Raw genomic sequence first — 22,554 nt, 5'->3', positions numbered from 1 at the left:
GACGACCATGGAATCGCAAGTATTTTGGAGGTAGACGTGGCTACAATTCTAGTAATGGTTCTCGAAACCGAAACCTAGTTGTTAATTCAATGAATCATATGAGTAATGGTTCTGCAAGTATGTCTGGTTAGTTTTCTTCTACACCTTCCTTTATGAATGAACCAAGAGTAATCTGTCAATATTGTGTTGCACTGAGGGCCCTACAAGATACTTGGGTTTACCAACGGAAATTAGTACATCAAAGAAACAGACTTTCAAAGAAGTGATGGATAAAGTGACTCAGAAACTAGAAGGATGGAAGGTGAAATTGTTGTGTCATGCAAGGAAAGAAGTCCTTCTTCGGTCTATGGTGTTTGCTTTACCTCAATATGCATGTTCTCATTTCAAGTTACCTAAAGCACATCATGATCAAATCAAAAGGATTTCAGCTAATTTTTTCTGGGGAGAAGTGGGTGATAAATCTAAAACTCATTGGATATCATAGACGGATGTGCCGCCTTAAATACGAAGGGGGAATGGGATACAAGGACACCTTTCTTCAAAACAAGGCTCTCCTTACCAAACTAGCATACCGATTATGGAACACTCCGACATCCTTTTGGGCTATTTTTTTCAAAGCTATTTATTTCCCAACACATCCCTTTCTAGCTACAAAGGTGAAAGCCCAAGACTCATGGGCATGGAAGAGTATTATGGAAGGTCAGCAAATCCTGAAACGACATCTAATATGGAGGGTGGAATCAAGGCATGAAATAGAGGTATGGGCCAATCAATGGCTACCAACAACTCCAAGGTACAAAATTGCCTATCTAAAATCTCCAAATTGTCCAATCAAATATATCTAAAATCTCCAGATTGTCCAACTAATTGATGAAGAGACAAGAAGATGGAAAGATGACTCGTTAAATATATACATCCATGTTAATGACAGAAAGGCTATCATGAGGATCAAGCTTTCCATCTTTCCATCTACCGACATACAATGTTGGGTGGGGTCACCAAATGGGATTTGTTCAGTAAAATCAGCATACATGGTACTCTACAAGAAAATAGATGAAAAAAAGAAAGAGCAACCATCCACTTTAGCAGCATCTCCTCAACATAGACCATCAATGGTAGGGTGGAAAGGCATTTGGAAAGCACCTGTGGTGCCTAAAATTAAGCATTTTACTTGGCGAATTCTAGCAGAAGGACTTGCAACTGGAGAGGCGATGCATAGAAGGCATTTCAAAACAGATACTCAACACCCCCACTTGACATTTGTCCTATTATAGTCAACATTATATATCTTAGTTCCTCATTGGAGGAATGTTCTTTCTTTTATGTTGCTAGGATGGTTAACTATGTTGCAGACCACCTAACAAGGAGGGCCCTATCGGTTTTGACTATGACTCAATGGCCTATATCCACTCCTTGGTTACAGTCTCTTTGTAATTATGTACCCTCGACTCAGTCATCTCAATAAAGTGGTTTTTGCTACAAAAAAAAAATTAATTCGTCACGCGTTCGTGTATCACTTAGCAAACATGTCGACAACCGATCTCCAGTTTTGAGTGTCAAAATTTGAAGTTTCCACCTGAGAAGGATAGAAAGAAAAAGAATGTGGGACTTACTTTGAACGTTAATAGGAGATCACTTTTAGTGCTAGCACTTTAAGAGGATACATCCATTGAAGGTCAAAGTTTCTCCTACCCCAAACATATGCCTTGACTTGGAATTTTTTAGAGTGTTTAGAAAAACACAAATTTCAAAAGGTATTTGTGACCGCAAATGGAAGCATATTAGTCCAAATTTATAAATATCCATCAACCAGGGAAAAGGTCGAGTTGGAGGATGTCTGTGAACAAGGTAAGAGCTCTCTATATGTTGGTTAAGGTTATAATTGATCTAGAGACCAACTGAGAGTGCAAAATGCCAGGTTACTTAAGGCAAAATGTAGCTGAAATTTGGAGAAGTTTTGGCCCCCATATTCTAGGGGTATTTGAAGTCATTTTGAGCTAGTTTTCGGCATTTAGTATAATTTGAAGCCAGTAAACACACTGGAGGTATGATTTTTGTCTAAAACCTTACCTAAAGTGGTCTAATATGGATATCATGTAAAACAACACTAAGATTTTTATTAAAATGCAACAAAATATACAATAAGTAGAATTCAATATACCAATATGTATTGGGTTTGATCCTTCCCCTGTGTCATAGAAGAGTACTCTTAATACTTGATATAAGCATGCCATTATATTATACAGATAAAGTTATCCATATAGACCGTTACTAACAATAACTAGTTGTGCTGGTCTTAATGAATATCCAAAAATGGAGTCATAAAGAATACACTTCATCTATCCTCATGCTTATATGGAAAAATGCTATTACAATTTGCAAATGGACCTCTATGTGATTCGCTATATCTATGGTCATAGGCCCCATATGAGACAATCCATTGGAACTTTTTAAAATTATACCAGAGTTTTCTAGATTTCTGCAAAATTTTTGAAATTTCACCAGAATTTTCGACATGAGTATTGTGTCGCCAATTACCGAAACACCAAAATATCACATGGTTTTCCTAAGATTTTGGGAAAATTTTGTACCACGCTTATGACGGTCTCAAATGGCAAATTAAAAAAAAAAAAATTGGTCAGGACTCAAGAACCCAATGGAATTTCATGGTAATTCCGGCTCTGATTTGGCTTTTGAAACTCGCCTTTTGAGCCCACTAGAACCGAAACAAACCTATATAAAGGAGGCGCGGCGCGCCGCGCCAAGGCCAAGACGCCCGGAAAGAAACTAAGGTGAAAACAAAATGGATATAAGTAAATATAAAAGTAATACAACAACGCAGCGAATACAAACCAAAGCGCCAGGGCCCCACCACCAAAGGGGGACCAAGACAGAACGGATGTGGAACCCCCTCTCACCGCTCCGTCAACCACACCGGCTAACCGCCGAACCCGAAAAAGAAAACGACGAACAAGAGAACCCAAAAGTGGCAAGAGAGCGGAATAATGGGAGCGGGGGTGGGGGGGCGGGAAGAGGGGCGGAGGTGGAACGACCAACAGCGTGGGGGTGGGAGGGGACGGCGGATTGGGGTTGATGGTGGCTAGACCATGTTTATTTCCGCAACTCAGCGAGGGGTTATGGGAGAGGAGCGGAGGGCGAGGGCCGGAATCAATTCTCTCGCAATTCAACAGACCCCAACACCTAGGATCTATTAGAGGGGATAAACCAGTTTATTTCTGCAATATCAGCACCCCCTCAACACTCCGACAATAGAGGAATATGCGCTTGGGATGAAAATGAGCCAAACATCGCGGGGGAAGAAAACAGGGGCTTTATTTGTAAATTTATAAAAGAACCATTGAATGTAAAAGAAATTCTTGCATTCTACCCTCCTCCTTCCAACCGTTGGATTATTTCTCTATACGTGGCAAAGTTTCACCGTTGGCTGCAGGCTGCTCCCCCTGCAGCAAATAAAAATCCTATATAAAGCAGCCTCATAAACAAAGTTAAAACCTGTGGCGGTGTGGCCATGCCACACCCACTGCTCATTTATCCCCTTTGTGTGGCTACGGAAATTCTCCCCTGTTTTGTCCCTCTCTCGTAGAGGTTCTGTTTCACTTACAGAGTTCAGTTGCAGACCTTCTCAAATACTTTCCATGGCTACAGCCCCATCAAGTATCACCTCTGGAGTCCTTTCCATTTCATCTCAACCGCACCCAAAGAAGTTACCATCGTCACCTTACTGCTCTATCTTTACCGGGAAATGCTTCTCCACTTCTTCCCTATATGTATCTTGTTCGAATCTGAAAGCTGCAAGTAAGGTTGTATGCAAAGCAACTGACATTTCAGTAGCCGAAGAGTCTCCGGCTTCTGGGGACAGTGGCGGTGATGATGGGAAGAATTGGGTCCCGGTGGTGCCACTATCAGCATTGCCCAGAGGTGAACGGCGTGTGATTATTCAAGATGGGGAAACGATTCTGCTTCTCTGGTATAAAGATGAAATTTTCGCTATCGAGAACCGATCGCCAGCTGAAGGAGCTTACACTGAAGGCTTGCTCAATGCTAAGCTCACTAAGGTATGATGGTTGGATTTTGCTTTCTCTGAGTTTTGTTGCTTCAAGGTTTTAGAACATGGTAGAATGTAGTTTCTCTGAAAAGTTGGTTAGTTGATTGCGGTTTTCCTTCAAATCTTTAGTTAGAAGAAGTGAGAATCTGTGGCTATTAGGGAAGAATTACCCTGGGAGTTTTACACTCTTGTTGGATGTGTTGTGGTTTGGAAGTGTGACAATAAATGAGTTCAGAGTAGGATTTGGTGCTACAAAAACTAGGTTTTTTCACTATTAAACGGTCTTTTATCTATGAAACGAAATGGATTGTGAATTCATGAATGTTTTAGGTTAGCCTTCTCTGCTGAGGAGAATCGGTATAAATGATCCCCAATTCTCTCCCTTTTTCCCTAGCCAATTTCATTCAGCGTCATCCCAATTAAATGGGTTCAGCTACATGAATTCTTTTCTCCTACAAGTAATTAGAATCTCTTAGGCTGATTGATGAAATTGTCGCTAATTTTGTTGTTTATCTTCTGTTCTCCCATTTATTATGTGATTAAAGACCTATTATTTATAGTTATAACCCACGCTAATAGGCTAAGCTAGCCAAATTAGAGGTCAAGATGTCTATAACCTGTTGAATGGTCATATGAGCTGCTGCTGTTCGTCATAAGCTGACATCTATCAGAATAAGCAGAGTGTAATTCCATAGATTTTGAAACATGGAAACAGACTCCTATGATTGCAAGAAGTGAGTGCAAAGTTGTGAACTTTTGCCCCTCTCAGACCTGAAGTTCTCTCTTCTTTTTAATACTGTAATACAATATTCCAATTGTAGATCATAAAGTTTAACCTAATAGTACTCTGTTGCCACAAATTGCTTGGAAACTTAGTTGTAAGAAACATAGATAGCAGAAAACGAAATTATAGTTAAAGAAGTTGAAGGTTTAATATTTTTTATATGAAACTATGAAAATTAGCCTTCTGACAATCATCTTATTGACGCCAAAGATTATAAAGCAACTCTGATGAGTTTGTTGTGAAGCCATCCTAAATGATTCTGTGATGGATTGAGAAATTGTGTTGCTGAAAGATTAATAAATGATATGGCTTTAGACTGAGAATCTTCTAATGAACATTCCTACCTCCCTAAGATTTAAAGGAAAAGGTATGCTCATTTCCAATCAATTATAGGATGACTAACTATTGAAATAATTGTAAATCTTTGAAGATAATTTATTGGTGATGTAGATCTTCTTGACTCAGCATCACATTCTCTGGGAAATGAATTGGTACTTTTCATGATTATGGTTTGGCTTGTATTGGTTTAGGCTGGTTTTGGATTCTGAAATCTAAAAGCTTTTACTCACCAGTGCTAAATGGTACAAATCTAACTTCTGTTGCTTTGTTACCATGTATACAGTATACATGCACTAAGGTGCCATATAGCATGGTTGGATAGGGCCTAAATTTTGTGGATATGGCGGCCCTTTCATCATTTTTTCACATACCAAGTTTCACCCGATAGAGTTTCTAAGTGCAAAACAGGGCTATTAAATCCAGATAATGGGAGAGTGCTTGGTACTGGGTAGTATGATTGACTTGTATGGACGTACATGGGGATGAATGCCAAGAAATAGGTATATCACTGAATCTGAATCTAAAGTTTGGCATGTGGTCAATCCAGACTGTGTTTTGTCTATCCGACAGTTAGAAATTTTGACATCAGCCTAGGCTTCTCTCTGTGTTGGACTATATAGAAGGAGAATTTCCATACCACTAATAGGATTATCAGTACTGCTACTTTTAATTACCAAAGTTTGAGGCTTCAGCCAAGAAATGATATTTTTTTCTGGGAATTCTTATGTCGGATTTCTGGGGCAAAATTAGGTCATGAAAGTTATAGAACAGCCTATTCTAAATCCTCCAAAGTTAGTGGAATCCTTGAATTTCAAAATTCTGATCAATATGGTCGTTCCACTTCAGACCCTAGATTGGTGTTTCATGATATATATACATCTGATTCTCTAATATGGGCTATTCCAGGCCATCGTTGTTATTAGAATACATGTAACTCAAGTAGACAACTTAAGCATAGGAATGAAATGACATACATAAAGCATTTCATAAACACATCCAACTTTGTTTGTTACAAAGAGCAAAAAAGTATATGAATCAATAAAACAAACAACAAAGTCACCCTTATGGACATCCTAGAGTCTTAAGACTCCTAGGTATCAAAATGTGTGCCAGACTGGATCAAAATCACTACCTAACTAGCATCCGACTCTGGCCATGTTAGGTCGTGGATCTTTGAATCATGTAGAACTCAAGCATGAGACAATGTTAGCTGCCTATGGAACTAGAATCGGCATATATTGTCAGTCACCCAGGTACATGAAGGTGCTATTTGCAAACACAACCCAATGCCTAAACTGACCATATCCAGAATAATGACTATAGTCAGAAGACATGAATCAATGCTCTTCATGCCGTATCCATTTGATTGTCAATGCCACTGCTCCCATGCATATCACTCTCCATACTAATAGGTCGATTGATGTACTTTCCAGCTTGTGTTGATTACAAAACTTTATCTTAACTGTAAGAGAGTTTTCAAATCTCTAGGGATTTCATTGTAATTTGGATGACGCATTATTTTGATTCTTTTTTTCTTTCTTTCTTTATTTATGTGAGACACAGATAACTAACAAAAGCTTAGTAGATCATTGAATAGATCAAGGTTGTCAAGGTGTCGCCTTAGCGCTGGTGGCATCCTGACCCTTTTTTGGCTCAAAGAGATCTGGTTTCACCTTGTCGCCTTGGTTTTTCATTGCCCTCTATTACCTCTCATCGCCTTATCACCTTGACAACCTTGGAATGGATGAAGCACAGTGTGAGGCCTACTTGAATAGTTAGGCAAGGAAGCTTCCAAAACCAAGATCAACTAAGAAGTATGGCTTCAATGATTAGGCTATCAATTCTTATAAGCCTCTATGAAACCAGTACACCAGAAGTAAGAACTTCTCTCGCTTAGAGATACTACTGAAAGGTTCACAAAATATTCATCACAGGTATATGGGTTAGTCGGTTGTACCAGACCACTTTACAGGTGTGATTGAGGTCATAAAGCTTTATTAAATGAAGATTTCTCTGAGTTCAAGCCTTCAAGGAGCTCAGGGTAAAGCCTAAATTGATTCTGTTAGGTACCTGAATGAGGCTACTTAACAAGGTGGAATAACTCGAGAAGAAAAAAGGGACTTTGAATAAAAGTTGAATAAGAAACAATACATTCTACCAGCAGTAGGTGATTCCTACGGCTACCCAAGAGCAATGGCTCTCACATAAACTTCTCTATATCTCAAAAACATGTCTCTTCTACTCTTCCTTCCCCCTATTTATAGCAATTACGTTCCTACAGTATTAATTAACAGAATCATCCCAATTCGAATAGGACTCTTCAAAAGTAACCTGAATTCGAATAGGACTCTTCAAAAGTAACCTGAATTCGAATAGGACTCTTCAAAAGTAACCTGAATGTAATATGACTCTAACATGAATGTAATATGACTCTTCAATCTAATCTTAAAAAGTAACCTGAATACAATAGGACTCTTCAAATCTGTCAATCGTTTCCTTCCCTAGAATTTAGGGATTTACTTTCCCTGTCGAGTGTAGACTTGTGTTACTAGGGACCTATCAATACTCCCCTCCAACAATTTCACCTTGTCCTCAAGGTGAAAATCTGAAAATCTCTTCTGCTGGGTTTTAATGGAGTGGGCTTGACCCAAGGGGGTTTCTTTGGGGGTCTAGCGGCCCAGTCTTTGTGTTGGGTTTGTTTGGGCCTTAAGTTTGAGGCGAAACATAACTGATTGAGGCCCAAATAACACAATCTTTGGCTCATAGGGATTGGACCAAACCCATTAACCGGTTTGAGGTGAACCGAACCAACCCCAAAAACCCTAATACTCCATCGTCGTCTTCTTCTTCCTTTCCTGCGACGATTTGCTGCAACCCTAGCTGCCGCTTCGAGGTTTTTTCTCGCGGCAGCGACTGAGCTCTTCTTCTTCGATTCAGTGGCAAGAGTCCTCGCAGCCCCGACGTTAATCCGGTAGGCATTGACACCCGAAACTCTCATTTGAATCGACTTGGATTTTTCAACGTGTACTTTCAAATCGACTTCAGCTACGTTTGTCTCAACCACCATACTGTGGTTGTCCAAAGCTGAGATGGATTTCTTATCGCTCTCATCTCTGAACTCCATTCTTAAGGCCTCCGTGAAGTTCGCCCAATCCCGGTTTCGCCGGCGTCTCCGGTAGACCCAATCTAACGCATCATCTTCCAGATGTTTGAGTGCTACTCCAAGCCAGTGTTCTTGCTGAATCTGATGTTGCCAGCAGAAGAGCTTGACTTCAATCAACCATTCCTCCGCTCGTTCTTCGCCTGGAAAGATCGACAATATCATCTCACTTCCCTGGGATCGTGAATGCTCTGATACCAATTGTTAGGTACCTGAATGAGGCTACTTAACAAGGTGGAATAACTCGAGAAGAAAAAAGGGACTTTGAATAAAAGTTGAATAAGAAACAATACATTCTACCAGCAGTAGGTGATTCCTACGGCTACCCAAGAGCAATGGCTCTCACATAAACTTCTCTATATCTCAAAAACATGTCTCTTCTACTCTTCCTTCCCCCTATTTATAGCAATTACGTTCCTACAGTATTAATTAACAGAATCATCCCAATTCGAATAGGACTCTTCAAAAGTAACCTGAATTCGAATAGGACTCTTCAAAAGTAACCTGAATGTAATATGACTCTAACATGAATGTAATATGACTCTTCAATCTAATCTTAAAAAGTAACCTGAATACAATAGGACTCTTCAAATCTGCCAATCGTTTCCTTCCCTAGAATTTAGGGATTTACTTTCCCTTTCGAGTGTAGACTTGTGTTACTAGGGACCTATCAGATTCTATAAGAAGTGGGGAAAGACGTGCATATATTAGGACTAGAAACAACAATTTCTTTGAATGGAGCTTATTGGAGAAAGATTATCAATGTAGCCTAACCCATTTAATTTGGATAAAGACTGAATTGTAAGCTGGAAGTTGGTAGTGTGCTTCACTAGTAAAGTCTGTGGTAAGTGCATCAAAGGTGGGATTGAACAGCCAAGCCTAGCTGTGCTTCCTGGGAGCATGCCCAGCCTTTTTGTCGTTTTCTTTATTCTTCTTATTACCTTTTAGAAAACATAGACCATGGATTTAATATATCGTTAATGGAGGTTAGTATCTCTGCTAGAGTTATGCACTAGTGAAGAACAATTATGATTTGGAAAATTTAAGCAAGTGCTTCTGATATTCTCCAGGATGGCTGTATAGTTTGCCCAACTACCGACAGTGCATTTGATCTTAGGACTGGAGTCGTCAAGGAGTGGTATCCAAATAATCCTGTGCTGAGAGCCCTTACACCTTCCTTGAGGTCACTCTTTGTTTATCCGGTGAAAACAGATGTTGAGAACATTTATATTAGCATGGGCGGAGGTGCATCATCTGCTTCTGCAGAGATTGTCTTCAGTGGGAAAGCTCAACCAGGTGTTACAGCATCCGATGTCAATGTGGAGGAGGTATACTCATACTCGATTATAAGTCAATTCTGTAGATTTGAACCACATCAATTCTATGGAAAAGAAATGCATCTGTTCTTAATTTGCTCTTTTCATGTCAAATGTACTTCAGGTGAGAATGGTGGTTGATGAAGAATTACAAGGGTTTGGTTTTAATAGAACAAATGAATTGATAAACGGGAAAGCAGCTACAATCGGCTTCCTTTTATTGCTAGATTTTGAGCTCTTGACAGGTAAAGGTCTTCTCAAGGGAACAGGCTTCTTGGATTTCATTTATGCTGTTTCAAATGCTTTCAGCTAGACATTTAACATTCTTTATTCAGGAATACTAGAGAGCTAGCTGAAACAGCCTCATCTGTGAAAGTTGTTCTTCTCCTTGAATCTGAAATGCTTCATAAATTTTACCTTGTCAAGAGTTGGGTTATAAAATGAAATAATATATTAAAAAAATTAAAAACATGTATCAACCACAACTAAAGATCAAATGAGTATCAACCACAACTCAAGATTTTTCTAGGAGTTTTATAAACTGGAAAGGTGCTATTTGATCAGTTGACAAACAATCCTTAATGACAGGAAAAAGAGAAAGTAGGCTAAGTACATGGTCGGATAAATAATTTCAAAAAATATAGGATTTAAGGTTGTAATTTTAACTATATTATGGGGGCAACAGTAATTCTGATTAACCAAGTTTGTTATAGTATTTAAACTCACTTAATTTAAGGATTCAAATTGCATGCAGCTATAAATTTATCAGTCATTTTTTTTCTTTTGTTTGGTGTCTGAGGTTCATCTGGGCCAGCTTTCGTACACCTCGATTACAGCCTCAGAGAGAGCTTTGACGTTCGCAAGGGTCGAACCCATGACCTCTCCATTGAGAAGTATGGATCTTACCACTCTACCAACCATGCATTGACTTTATCGTTCATTCTTCAGCCAAGCAAGGATGTCATGCCAAGTATTGCCCACTTGATTTGACACCATTGAATTTTAAAATTTTCAAATTTAGATTTGAACCTTAATTTAATTTCACACCCTTATACCCAAGGAACTTAGTTTCGCCCGGTTTGCCAGGTTCGCCACCCGGCTAATCGGGCAAACTGGCGAAATATCGCCAATATCTAGGCGATATTTCGCCCCCCATATAGAAATTTTCGCCCCTAATTTTTTTGAGTATATTTACTCAATAATTTTTGGTAAATTTGATGCAAATATGTGGTAAATTTGAATTATTTCTTAAAAATTATTCCATTTAAATTCTCTTACCTAGTCACATTTAAAATGTGACCTTATGAGGCCTACATCATTAGGACATAATTGGAATGATTATCAAATCACTCTGAAGATTATTTTATAAGATTCATTAGTAATTTAAATTGTTTCCATAAATTATTTCATGTATACACGCTTCCCTAATCACATTTGGCATGTTGACTTTGATAATTTTCGATCACCAGTCGGGGTATTTTTTGTTATTTTGAGCCCTAATTTGATGCAAATACATAGTAAATTTAAATTATTTCTTAATAAATGTTTCCATTTAAATCTCCTGCCTAGCCACATTTAACGTGTTACCTTCTATGGCCTAAATCATTCAGACATAGTTGGAATGATTAACCGACGATTCTATTACAAAATCTCTTCATAATTTAAATTGTTTCCATAAATTATTTCATGTATATACTCTTCCCTAACCACATTTGGCATGTTGACTTTTGAGGACTAGATCACTAGAATATAGTTGGTACGATTGCTCATTAATCTTGAAGATTTTGCTATAAAAAGTTTTCCTATTTATAAGTTATTCTATGTAGATTCTCCTCCTAAGTACATTTAGCACATTAACTTTTGAGTCTTGAATCATTGTGACAAAATTGGTAAGATTGTGATAGAATTGCGAGAAAAATCGCCTAAAAAGTGCAAGAAATAGTATAAAAATCACACACAAAAAATAAAAAAAATGGATTTTTTCGAAATATCGTGAAATATCGTGAATATCTCGCGATATTTCGCGATATATTGCCAGATCTCGGCGATATCTGGTACATATAGTTTCGCCCCCTGGTTTTGTTTCGCCGGGGCGAAACAGGCGAATTTCGCCGAAATATAGTTCTATGCTTATACCTACAAACGATGTGAATCCCTTAATACAGCCTCAGTCCAGTTGATATAGTAATGTGGGCCATTGATGACCCATCAAATATAAAATTAATGAAGCCCATCATACTACCACAACACAATCCGGCCATTGAAATTGTTATCAAAAGGCACGCATGCTTTGATTATGGGCTAACAGAAAATTATCATGCATTGTTGGCATGAACAATGATAATAAGTGAATGTTGATAGATTAACTTAGCCTACTCTTTCTGAATCAAAATATATGTTGCTAGAACATGAGAAGGAATTCTGAGAATGAACCTCCAAATTAATGACTAAGATATTAGAGAAAATCAATTTGAAAAGGACAAGAAGTTGAAATGAGATCATGGTAAAGGAAACCTTGAAAGAACATTAGTCATTCCCTTGTGGAATCACTGATTCAAGTGTGATTTTTCTAGTTCCATGGAAATCTGAAATCGCAAATCAATCTCATTGAAGGAGAAGATCAGAAGTCGTTCTTTCTTTTTGACTTACCATTATTTTCTATAATGCCTAGCTGTTTCTAAGTTTGGAATTGCTATAGCTGTTGTACCTTCGTACTCTATTTGCCAGAGTTCTCATCTAATGTCATCTCTATGATATCTCTCTAAGGCAAGTCATGTTTAATTTGTCGTTTCATAACAGGGAGAAATTGAGCAGATAATTAGATAGTTATTTTAAACATGAGTTCGTTTAACACCGAAGACAAATTAAAGAACCTATAAAACACAGGTAACAGTATTTAACAATGTTTTTCCTTCTTTGAATTGGAAAGTATAATTTTTCATAAGAACCCAAATAGAGGAGGCATTCACCTCTAATAAGAGCAGCATTGAGTCATATCCTAATCGGGGTAGGAAGGAAGAACCTATAAACCTTCAAGATCAGGTCCCACTCACATAGAAACCTATGGTTTGCCTCAAATCACACTAAACTCCAAGAAACATTAATAGTTTAATTAAGAGATGGGAATGATCCGATGAGTGATCAGGTAGATTTCTGGGTAACAGTGATCTCCGGGGGTTATAAAAGCAAGAAAAATAAATAAATCTCTTGGGCAGAGATAAAGAGGAAATAATTCAATCGCATTGATCGATCATGAAGTTGATTTTGAACATGACAGAGAATTTCACAGCACCAAGCCCAAGGGTTTGAATCTCCCAGAAAATTTCATTAAAGAAAAATACCAAACACTAACTCAACTTGGAATCCAAAATGGAAGATACAACACCAAAATTGCTTTCGTTATTTCGGACCGTCAAATTCAAAATTTGGGACAGTTGAATATCAATGGTTGATCGAGATTTCGATCCGACGGCTGGAATTGCTTCACAGCATTGAAGCAAAGTCCAATACATCACCGATAAAACGCAAATTACTTCAAATCTTCAAATGCTTGATTCCATGCTTAAAGCCCATCATTATGGAAAGAACATGAAAAAAATATAAAGTTGCATGGAAAGGAAAAAATATATTTATTTATCATTCTAATTTGAATGGTTTCACCTAATCACCATATAAGAATATAATAGATATAACAATTGACGGATAAGTACTTCAAACCATAACCTTCGTTTGTAGCAAATCCACGTTGTCAACCTTCGTCTCTTAAATCTTTCATAACCTCTTACTTATTTATTTGAAATCTTCAGTAATATCTTTGGCTAAATACCCTGAATGAATATGGACCGGACAAATGTTAGTTAAACCCTCACCCAACAATACTAACCAAAACCTCCTCAAACCTTACTACACAACAAAAACCTCCTCAAAACTTACTGCACAAGAAGAGTTCTCTATCTGGATCAGGTAATGCCTTCTTTGTTGATAGGGATCATTTGGAATTACCTGCTGTTGTCCGTGATAGGTAAGAGGTTATATATACAAATTCCTATTCCTAATGTTGCATCTTATGCCTCGCTTTCTTATATTCTGTGTTTTCTATCTCCTTTTGTAAGACTTGACAAGAAGCAATACAAACTCAAAGGAAGCTATGATAGAGAGAAGGTGAGCACTTACAAAAAAGATGGAATTTGGCAGTTTGTTAGTCTTCTTGTTGGGAAAGAAAACTTGTGAGCTTCACAATGATGTGAAGCAAAGAGCTAATGAAACATTGAATAGGTAAAAGGAACATGGACTAGATTATTGAGAAACCTTATAAGGTCTTGCCAAATTGAACACTATCAAAAGTTATCCTCTCATGTCTTATTAACAAGGAGGATAGGATTTTTAGCAACGTGATATGAAGAACGCCTTGTCTTTATTGCAAAGTGAAAGAGAATATTTATATTGATGTTTCCAAGGGGTTTTCTAGCAAGGAGACCAAGGAGAATGTGGGCAAGCTGAAAATGGAGCCTATCTACACATTGTAAGGTGATTGATATGTCTCTCTTACACCAAACTAGATATATTGTTCACGTTGTTGCAAGCAAGTGCATGCATGATTGCAAGTCAACTTCAAGTTGGGCATCTGTGATTTTATGCACTAATTTGAAGAGAAATGTTGAAATGCTTGTGCTAAATATTAACTTGGGTTTTATGTAATTCTAATCAGTTATAAATCCACCTGTAGTTTCTAAAATATGTCTACCTTTTCTTTGAGCAAAAAAATTTGACGTCTGACCCATGGCCAACCATAACACGTTAGCAATGTTTAAAATATCCCACAATATAATACAATACCACCCACTCAAGACGTATTCATATTGGATAGAACCGATACAATACACATCGTTGCACCTCTCTATTGGATTGCACTAAAATAGATTGAGTTGATGCAATGCTGGATAAAAAATGATACATCTCTTAAAGTCTTCTAACCAATATAATAACTGATACTGAAACTTTAAACCTTCCACATTAGACCATGACATTTTTGTATGACCACATCAAACTAGTCACACGGATGAGGGTCGATGTTGGAATCAGAGAGAAGGGCACTAGAGGGGCAAAAATTCAAGCCCAAAACTTTCTTGAACATAGTGTCTTTACATAAATGATTGTCACCACTGTGCAAGAAGCACATCCAGTGCCGATATAACATTTACACCAATCACTTCCCCTCATACCTATAGTAATAAATAATGATATTTGAACCCCTAATCAGAACATCTTATAAATTTTAGTAGCACATGATTATCAATAATGCATTTTGTTATTTATTTTTATTTTTATTTTTTATACATGACAACATGCACTAGATTTCCAAAGGAAGTCTTTAAGAAATTGGCTGGTTCCAGTGTACTGGTTCCATTCAATGGTCAGTGGATAAGTTTCAAACACACTCTTGCCAACCCAAATATGTTAAAATGTTAAAATTGTCACACTACACTACTTGTTGCTCATCAATTTCAAGATCTGGTTTACCAATCTCACTATTCTCATTTCTTTTTTCTTAATCAAGATAATAATAAATAATAAAATATTATATATAAAAAAAAAGAACCTGAACATCCTAATATCAAACTACTACTGTTTTAGCTCTACAAGGAATCTGAATGGGAGAAAATGAACAGTGAAACTGCAAATGATAAAAATGAAAGCAACACTGCTATCAATATCACATCAGAATAAGGTCTGTTCTGATCTTTTGAGAGACTGGATGTCTTGCAATGAATTGTAGCTTTACCTCGTGCAGATAAATAAATGCTTCCACAAACCTCAACATGCTCATGAAGGATAGATGTGGTTTCAATTCCCGCTTTTGGATTCAGATATTGATGGATAAAGAATAACCATATGCCTTTTAAGTCATATATAATAACTAAACAAATTAGTGGAGCAGAGTGTGAACCTCAAGAAAACGCCTACAGCAACTCCTGGAATTATGATACATTTTTCTTTCTATTTTACTCCACAAGGTGAGCAAAGTGTGTTATCTGCTAGAATCTCAAACCTTGCCTAATTGCTAATTCCCAAATCCTTGAAATGTAGATGAAAGAATTCTGAAAAGTCCATCTGGGTTATCAGCGTGGACCTGCGGAGAAGTTCATAAAACTATGATCAGCCCAATTAATCTCTTCCCTATAATAATAGCTATACCATAGAAAGGAAAAGTATCTTAGTAAAGCATAACTTAGTAACCCTTCAGATAATAATGAACAGTAAGTAGTAGTTAACGGTCTCACCCATGGATTTCTGAATAAAAGCACTTTTATAAATCAAAACAGTGCTTTATAATAGTAAGATTTATGACATTTATAGATTTAAGAAACTCTGTAGCATTAGAATAGTTAAAAATAGTACCTACCACACAACGACAAAAAAAAAATCCAATTTTTTCCTTTTAGAAATTTGGTCAGTGTAACTATTTTTATTGGATTCAAATAGTGACATTTACTAATTTATGAATAATATAGTAAATGAAATCAAAATACATGTACTTAAATGACAGAAGTACATCAATACATGCCTGTAGGGATAAGTGAGGCTTTTGATCTAGGTTTCCACAAGTTTCGACGGTGTTAGTGAAAATTATACTGTTCGTGTCGAAACTTGCAACACATGGTCGAAACCGAGTATTCTGTTGGACTACCAGACCATCCGGTCTTGGCCTTCAGGAAAACTGAGACTTGATTCAATGCTCCCCCCCGCTGCATTTTTATTTGAAACAATTTTAGCCTACCCTCTCCCTCCCTTCCCTCCATCCCAAACATAATATACATGGTCTCATATGGCTTCGTTATAGCTTCTCACTTGTTCAGTGGTTTTTCTTCTTGTTCTCATGCTTGCAAACTCTCTTCTTTAGCAGTAAAGCAGCAAAAAGGGTTGACAAAATTTTGAAACATTGAACCATAATTTCTCACAAAAACATGATAAATAACTATCCCAAACGACTTTGTTATAGGTTCTCACTCGTTCAGTGGTTTCTCTTGTTCTCATGCTTGCAAAGTCTCTTATTTAGCAGTAAAGCAGCAAAAAGGGGTGACAAACATTTGAAACACTGAACCATAATTTCTCACCAAAACATGATAAATAACTATCCCAAACCTATAGAAATCACATGCAAATTTGGGAACAGAGAAACCCTGTTCAGCTTTGAAATCTAGTTTTCAGTAATTACTGAACATGATTCATAGAACACACTACAAAAGCAAATACTGACAAGATAGAGGTGCCACAGTATGAGATGGATACATACCCAATGCCCAGCATCTTCAAGGACATGCATCTGAACTCCACCTCCCTCATCAGCAGCCAACTCCTCCGCAGCATGAATCCGCTGGAGATCTTCAAGAGCCCATCTATGCAGGCTACGCTCTGCTTTCAGGAAATTCACATGGACACCTTGAGGTACATCATCTACAATTTTCCTGTGGAACAAATAAACGTTTTGAAAGGAAAATCAAATAAAAATAATAACCTCTGAAATAAACATAAATGTAGAAAAGCAACAGATGAGATTGGATGAGAAAGTACCATAAGTTTGTTTCCTCATAGGATTTATACATCTCAGCAATGCCATTGAGGTCAAAGACCCATGAGAAGCTTGACGATGACAAACCAGGTGGAGTTTGGCGGAGGTTAGTTACCACCCACTGGAAAAGAAAATACAAATCACAAAAGGTTAAACAGGCTGCTAGATTTTGAATGCGTCACAGAAGGACAAGGGAAACAAGCAAATACTGCCTTCGTGTTTTATGTTCTCTAGATCCCAACACTACAATTCTAAAAGAAAAGGAGTAGACGAAACATGATTTAGCTATTACATGACTATGTAACAACATGGCGACTTCTACTTTTTGAGGGTATCAAACCAACATTACCTAACTATTTGAGAATATCAACCAAACAAGTCTTCCTGTTAAGTAAATATAATACATCCTGAATACAATACTAATTTGAGGGTCCTGTTAAAGCTGAAAAGGTTTCAAAGCAAAGTTGACATGCAAGATACTTGGTTCTTCAACGGAAAATTGGGATCTTTACATGGTATTGATATTATATATAGACCATCTTCACAATATCCATTAGTAGGGTGATTTCAATCCCTAGGGATAGAATTTTTAACCAATTTTGACGAGTTCTGCTAAAAGTATAGCAGCTCAAGACTTTGGTAGATTTCACTCCAAAGCAGTAGAAATACATCGCTAATTTTAACAAAATTTACTAAGTATTCCACATTGATTGAAATAATAAACTAAACCAAGAGTTCTGCAACAATGTTGTACAATAGATATATGTTATCAGTCAGCAGTCAAGCCTCGCCAACTTCTTTTTTCACTAAATATTGAAAAATGGCAGTACAATGGTCTATAAAGGCCAAAGCCATCAGAAATTTGGCTTGAGGGTAAGTTCACTTTTCAGCAGTTGCTAAAGCTGTGTTTGGTAACATTCTGCATAATTTGTTTTTTCGTGCTTCCCTTCTGCAGGCAAGAAAAAGCAGGCAAAAGCATTTGGTTTAATGTTTTGTTTTCTATACCAAAAAACAAAGTAGATGCCTTTTTGGTCTCAAGAAGAATTTGGGCTTTGATATGTTCCATGGACAACTTAAGACAAAGAAAATCAACCAAAAGAAGAAATGCTTGACCACAAATCACCAATCCTGATTTTAAATGAAACCATAGCCTGCTGTTAAGCTTGTTTAAATCCAACCGAATTTACGATACTCCTTCAGCGTAGCATCTCCCTCTTCCTACAGATGTTGCAAACTGAAACCCTAGCCTGATCTCTTTGGCTGTTCCATTCTTCTCTGAGTAATTTTTTTTAATAACTATTCTTCTTCACTCTGATTTAAAATGTAAATCTTTGCTATGAACCAGATGATCTCTTGGTTGCTCTTGAGCACTACACCTTTCTCCAAACTCCAAATCCAAGGTATTGATAGTAAATATGTTTGGCTCTGTTAACCAAGGACCTCAAGATGGGTAACAGATTGAGTTTTTTACTAGAAAATAGATGTGATCATCTCATGAGAAAATACTGAATGACTCTATAGAAGTTCTTGTGTCTTCATAGAAAACTTGATATGAGCTCGATAACTTGTTAACTCACACGAACGGATGGGGTGAAAAGATGCTACCAAGTACGAAGCCTAATAATGAATTGGATTGATGAGGCAACATAGTTTTTTTTACTCATATCATCTTATGTTTATTTCATGGTAACTGAGGCATCCACAAAGAAATGTGAGCTGAAGGGTTCAAACTAAAAATTGTCATTTATGAGCTCCAAACCATGAAAAGCTTTACCAAAATTGCTAACTTAAGAAATGTTTTAGACCCAGCCAATCATATCATCACCTGCCTATCAAATAACAACCAATCTCTCTTCATCACTAATGGTTAGGAATGACAGAAGCAAGTGGTGTTTATATGGCATGGACAGATCCATGCTTGTAACTCGTTTATAATGCAATTCAAACGACGTTTGCTCCAATAAAATGATAGGGTAATAATAAATTAAGTACATGTTAACTCAGCATTAAAAAGCCTACATCAAAGATAGAGATCCATGTCCCCAGTTCTAAAAGGCATCAGCTTTCTGTTCTTTCTCTGTTGAAGTTGCTGTGAGTTTCAGATTTCTAGGTCTTGATGGCTTCTTTACACCTACCCAAAATAACACAAATTTTCTTTTAATCTTTCATTCACCAAGGGGGTAAACCTGTCTTTCGACTTAGTGTTTGAACTTATATTGTTTACTTTACTGAGAGTGAAGAAACCCAGAATAGTTGCATGAGAAGGGGAACTAGTCAAAAGAGAGTAAGAGATAGCTATCACTATGGCACGAGATCTTCTCGTTAGTTTTGCCTCTTGTATCTCGGTCTTGAGTGCTGTCTTAATAGGCCATTGAAGAGAATTCCAACCCACATCCTTGGAATGCTGTGAATGCATCTCAGCTGTGCAGGTTGTCCTTGAGGATTCTATACATATATTTTTTTTCCTCAGGCCCCATTAGATGGTTCCATAATCTTCTGCATTACGTCGACTGGGTAACCCAACATCAATTCCTTCTGCCATAAGTGTGTTTTCCTTCCGCCACTGAGTGTGTTCTCCTCCTTCCCCCAACCCTTTTCTGTCCAACCTAACCCTATTCTGTCCAACCTTTCCCTGCTCTCTTTCACCATTATCTACGGTATCCCCTCCCATTATTCCTGGTACTTCCCTCTTCAATGTCCTCTACAAGTGGTTCAGTCCGGAATATGCAGGAACTAATTCCTTTCTCTGGTGCTCAAAATCCCCATCCCAACCCAATCCCTCTTCCCCAACACCATCCAAAGCTCCCCTTATTGGAAGCGACAGTGATGAATCTAATGATAACCTCACTCTTGATGCATCCGATGAGGTCAGGATCCAGAAGGTTCAGGAAAACAATTTGGTGGGTTATGTTCTGGAAGGAAGACCAGTCAGAAAATAGGCAGTTACTGAAGGCCTTCTTATGGCTTGGAATCCCACGCATAAGGTTGAAATTTCATAACTGGAAGACCGAAAATTCCTTTTACACTTTCACCATGCCATGGATAGGGATAATGTTATGCTTGAAGGTCCAAGGTTTGTCACTGGGAATCTATTGATACTACAACCATGGAATAGACACCAAAACTATGACTTTCAGTATGTGAGTTTTGGGTTCAACTGCATCAATTCCTGTGGAACTTCAGGAACCTACGATTATTGGAAAGGCGGTGAAAAAATTGGTAAACCTTTGAAGATTGTTATGATTGAGGGCCAAAAATTTGGTCACAGAGTGTGTTATATCAGGGCAAGTGTTCAGGTGAAAATTCTCAAACCACTGAGGGCAACTATTAACATTGTTGGGCAATTGGGAAATCCAGCAATGGTGTTCATAAAGTATGAGAAACTTCCTTTGTTTTGTTGTTTATGTGCCATGCTTGGCCATGAGGATCGGCGATGCAAGAGGAAATTTGAGTTGTTTCAACAGCATTACTGAGACCATGGTTGCAATAGTTCCATGAGATGTACAAAGCTACTGTTACCAAAGTGTCCTTCAGATATTAGAAGTCCCGCTCCTGATATCCATCTACAACAGTGTGCAACTCTGATTGAGGATACCAAGATTCCGGTTCCCCATTATGAGTCCGACTTTGGTAGTGTTAACCCCGCTGCAGATTCCAGTATTAGGGCATCTCATTCACCTGTAGGAGGTCCGCTGGGAACAATGCACTCTCGTACGCAGTCTAACAATAGCAGGCAAAGGCCAGATGGCAGAGATGTGTAGTAGACAAACACGATGTTGGGTACAGCTGCTAGGAAAAACAACGCATGTACGCAAGTGTCAGCTTTATGGGTTGACGTACATGATATTCCCACCTTTTCAATTAATTCCCTTGATCTGAGAATCAATTTGGCTCCTGTCTTTTCTCCCATGAATTCAACCTCATCTAACTTACTGTCCCAACAAAATCAGCAATGTCCGAACCTAATCATCCGTTACTAGACCTTGTCCCTTCAGGTTCCACTTTGTCCATGCCACTCCCCTCACCTATTCAGGACTGCCTAAACCGTTGCCCTGAACACTCACCAGCTGTTTTGTCCCTCCTCCAACATATGGCCAACTATAATATTGCTCCAACCCCTCTTGAACCATCACGTGACTTTACGCCCTCAACCATTAATCTAGCTCCGGCCGAACCGGAAATCCGCGCACCTCTCCCCTTAACCCTGAACCAAATTCATCCTGTCCTATCAATCAAATAACAAACCTATCCCTGCCCATAATATCTTATAACCCTACCCAACCTATGGAACCTCAGCCTCCTATCACTGGCAATCCCTTAACCTCTCTTTCTCAACGTCAACGACAGTCTCCCAAAACCAAAACGGCCCTCGGTATCTCAGGTCCTTCAAAGCCTATACCCAAAGGAAAGAAACCAAGACTCAACAAGAAGTTGATGGATCAAGGGAAAGTTGACAGCATTGTTGAAACGTTTAATGGCGAGATGCCTTTTTTAGCGTCTAGACCAGTGGTGACTGGGTAGCCGTCCCACAGGGAACAATGAAAATCATTAGCTGGAATTGTCATATGGTCTGGGGAACCCTGGGGCAATTTGAGCTCTTAAGAATTTCTCCAAGTCTGAGAAGCCTGACTTAATGATTCTAATAGAAACGAAAAGCAATGGCATTAGGATGGATCAATGGCATTAGGATGGATCAAATCAAGAGGAAGTTAAATTACGATAGAGTTTTTTTGGTGGATTCAGTAGAAGCCTCTGGAGGTTTATCTATTTTGTGGAAAAATAATATTTAGGTGAGGATATTGAGCTCCAACAACAGGGTTATTGATCTTCAGATCGCATCACAGAATGACAATTTTTTCCTAACATGTGTATATAGAGATCCTCTGAAGGAGAAACGCCAGGAAGTATGGGATCAAATTACCTAGATTGGAGCTACTCGCAACTTGCCTTGGTTATGTGTAGGGGACTAAAATTCTTACCTCAAGTGGCATGAAAAATCTGGAGGGGTCAAAAAAGGTGAGAAGAACTCTCAGAATTTCAAAGATATGATTTTCAACTATCGTTTTCTGGAATTGGAGACTTAAAGGTTGCTTCTATACTTGGAACAACCGCAAAGGTGGCGGGGACAATATTCAAATTAAATTAGATCGGGCCCTCATTAATGTTGAATGGAGAATTGCTTTTGAGAATGCAAGGGTGTGGTAAAATCTATTGCCTATTCAGATCATAACCCGTTATGTATTGAAACCTGTGGTAAACCTCCATCTAGCTTACGTCCCTTTCATTTTGAAGCTGCTTGGTTCCAACACCCACAATGTT

At 38.0% G+C, this 22,554-nt stretch overlaps 2 protein-coding genes across 2 annotated transcripts in view; one reads left to right on the top strand and one right to left on the bottom strand.

Moving 5' to 3' along the window:
- The first annotated feature begins 3,526 nt into the window (after positions 1–3,526).
- On the top strand, positions 3,527–10,719 carry LOC148999467 (Rieske (2Fe-2S) domain-containing protein). The gene is made up of 3 exons (XM_089141120.1): positions 3,527–4,076; positions 9,420–9,677; positions 9,790–10,719. The coding sequence occupies exons 1-3, from the start codon at positions 3,657–3,659 to the stop codon at positions 9,976–9,978; spliced, it is 867 nt and encodes a 288-aa protein (XP_088997246.1). The 5' UTR covers positions 3,527–3,656; the 3' UTR covers positions 9,979–10,719.
- Positions 10,720–15,067: 4,348 nt separating this feature from the next.
- Positions 15,068–22,554, bottom strand: part of LOC148999466 (alpha/beta-Hydrolases superfamily protein) — a 56,725-nt gene continuing 49,238 nt past the window's right edge. The window contains exons 11-13 of the mRNA XM_089141125.1: positions 17,238–17,356; positions 16,960–17,131; positions 15,068–15,795 (exon numbers count right to left, since the gene is read on the bottom strand). Of these exons, the coding sequence (XP_088997251.1) occupies positions 15,727–15,795; positions 16,960–17,131; positions 17,238–17,356 (360 nt within the window). The 3' untranslated portion in view covers positions 15,068–15,726. The remainder of the gene's footprint in view (positions 15,796–16,959; positions 17,132–17,237; positions 17,357–22,554) is intronic.

The sequence above is a fragment of the Hakea prostrata genome, unplaced genomic scaffold (assembly GCF_041222555.1).
Source record: "Hakea prostrata isolate BN-2017 unplaced genomic scaffold, UWA_Hpros_2 contig_4, whole genome shotgun sequence".
NCBI lineage: Eukaryota > Viridiplantae > Streptophyta > Magnoliopsida > Proteales > Proteaceae > Hakea > Hakea prostrata.
Note: the sequence above shows the minus strand (reverse complement) of the source record. Positions and strands in the feature narration are given on the sequence as shown.

Excerpts from the sequence above, each read along its gene's own strand:
- LOC148999467 (XM_089141120.1), top strand. The coding sequence starts at position 3,657 with ATGGCTACAGCCCCATCAAGTATCACCTCTGGAGTCCTTTCCATTTCA. Across the intron at positions 4,077-9,419 it reads TCAATGCTAAGCTCACTAAG|GATGGCTGTATAGTTTGCCC; the intron begins GTATGATGGTTG and ends GATATTCTCCAG. Across the intron at positions 9,678-9,789 it reads CCGATGTCAATGTGGAGGAG|GTGAGAATGGTGGTTGATGA; the intron begins GTATACTCATAC and ends AATGTACTTCAG.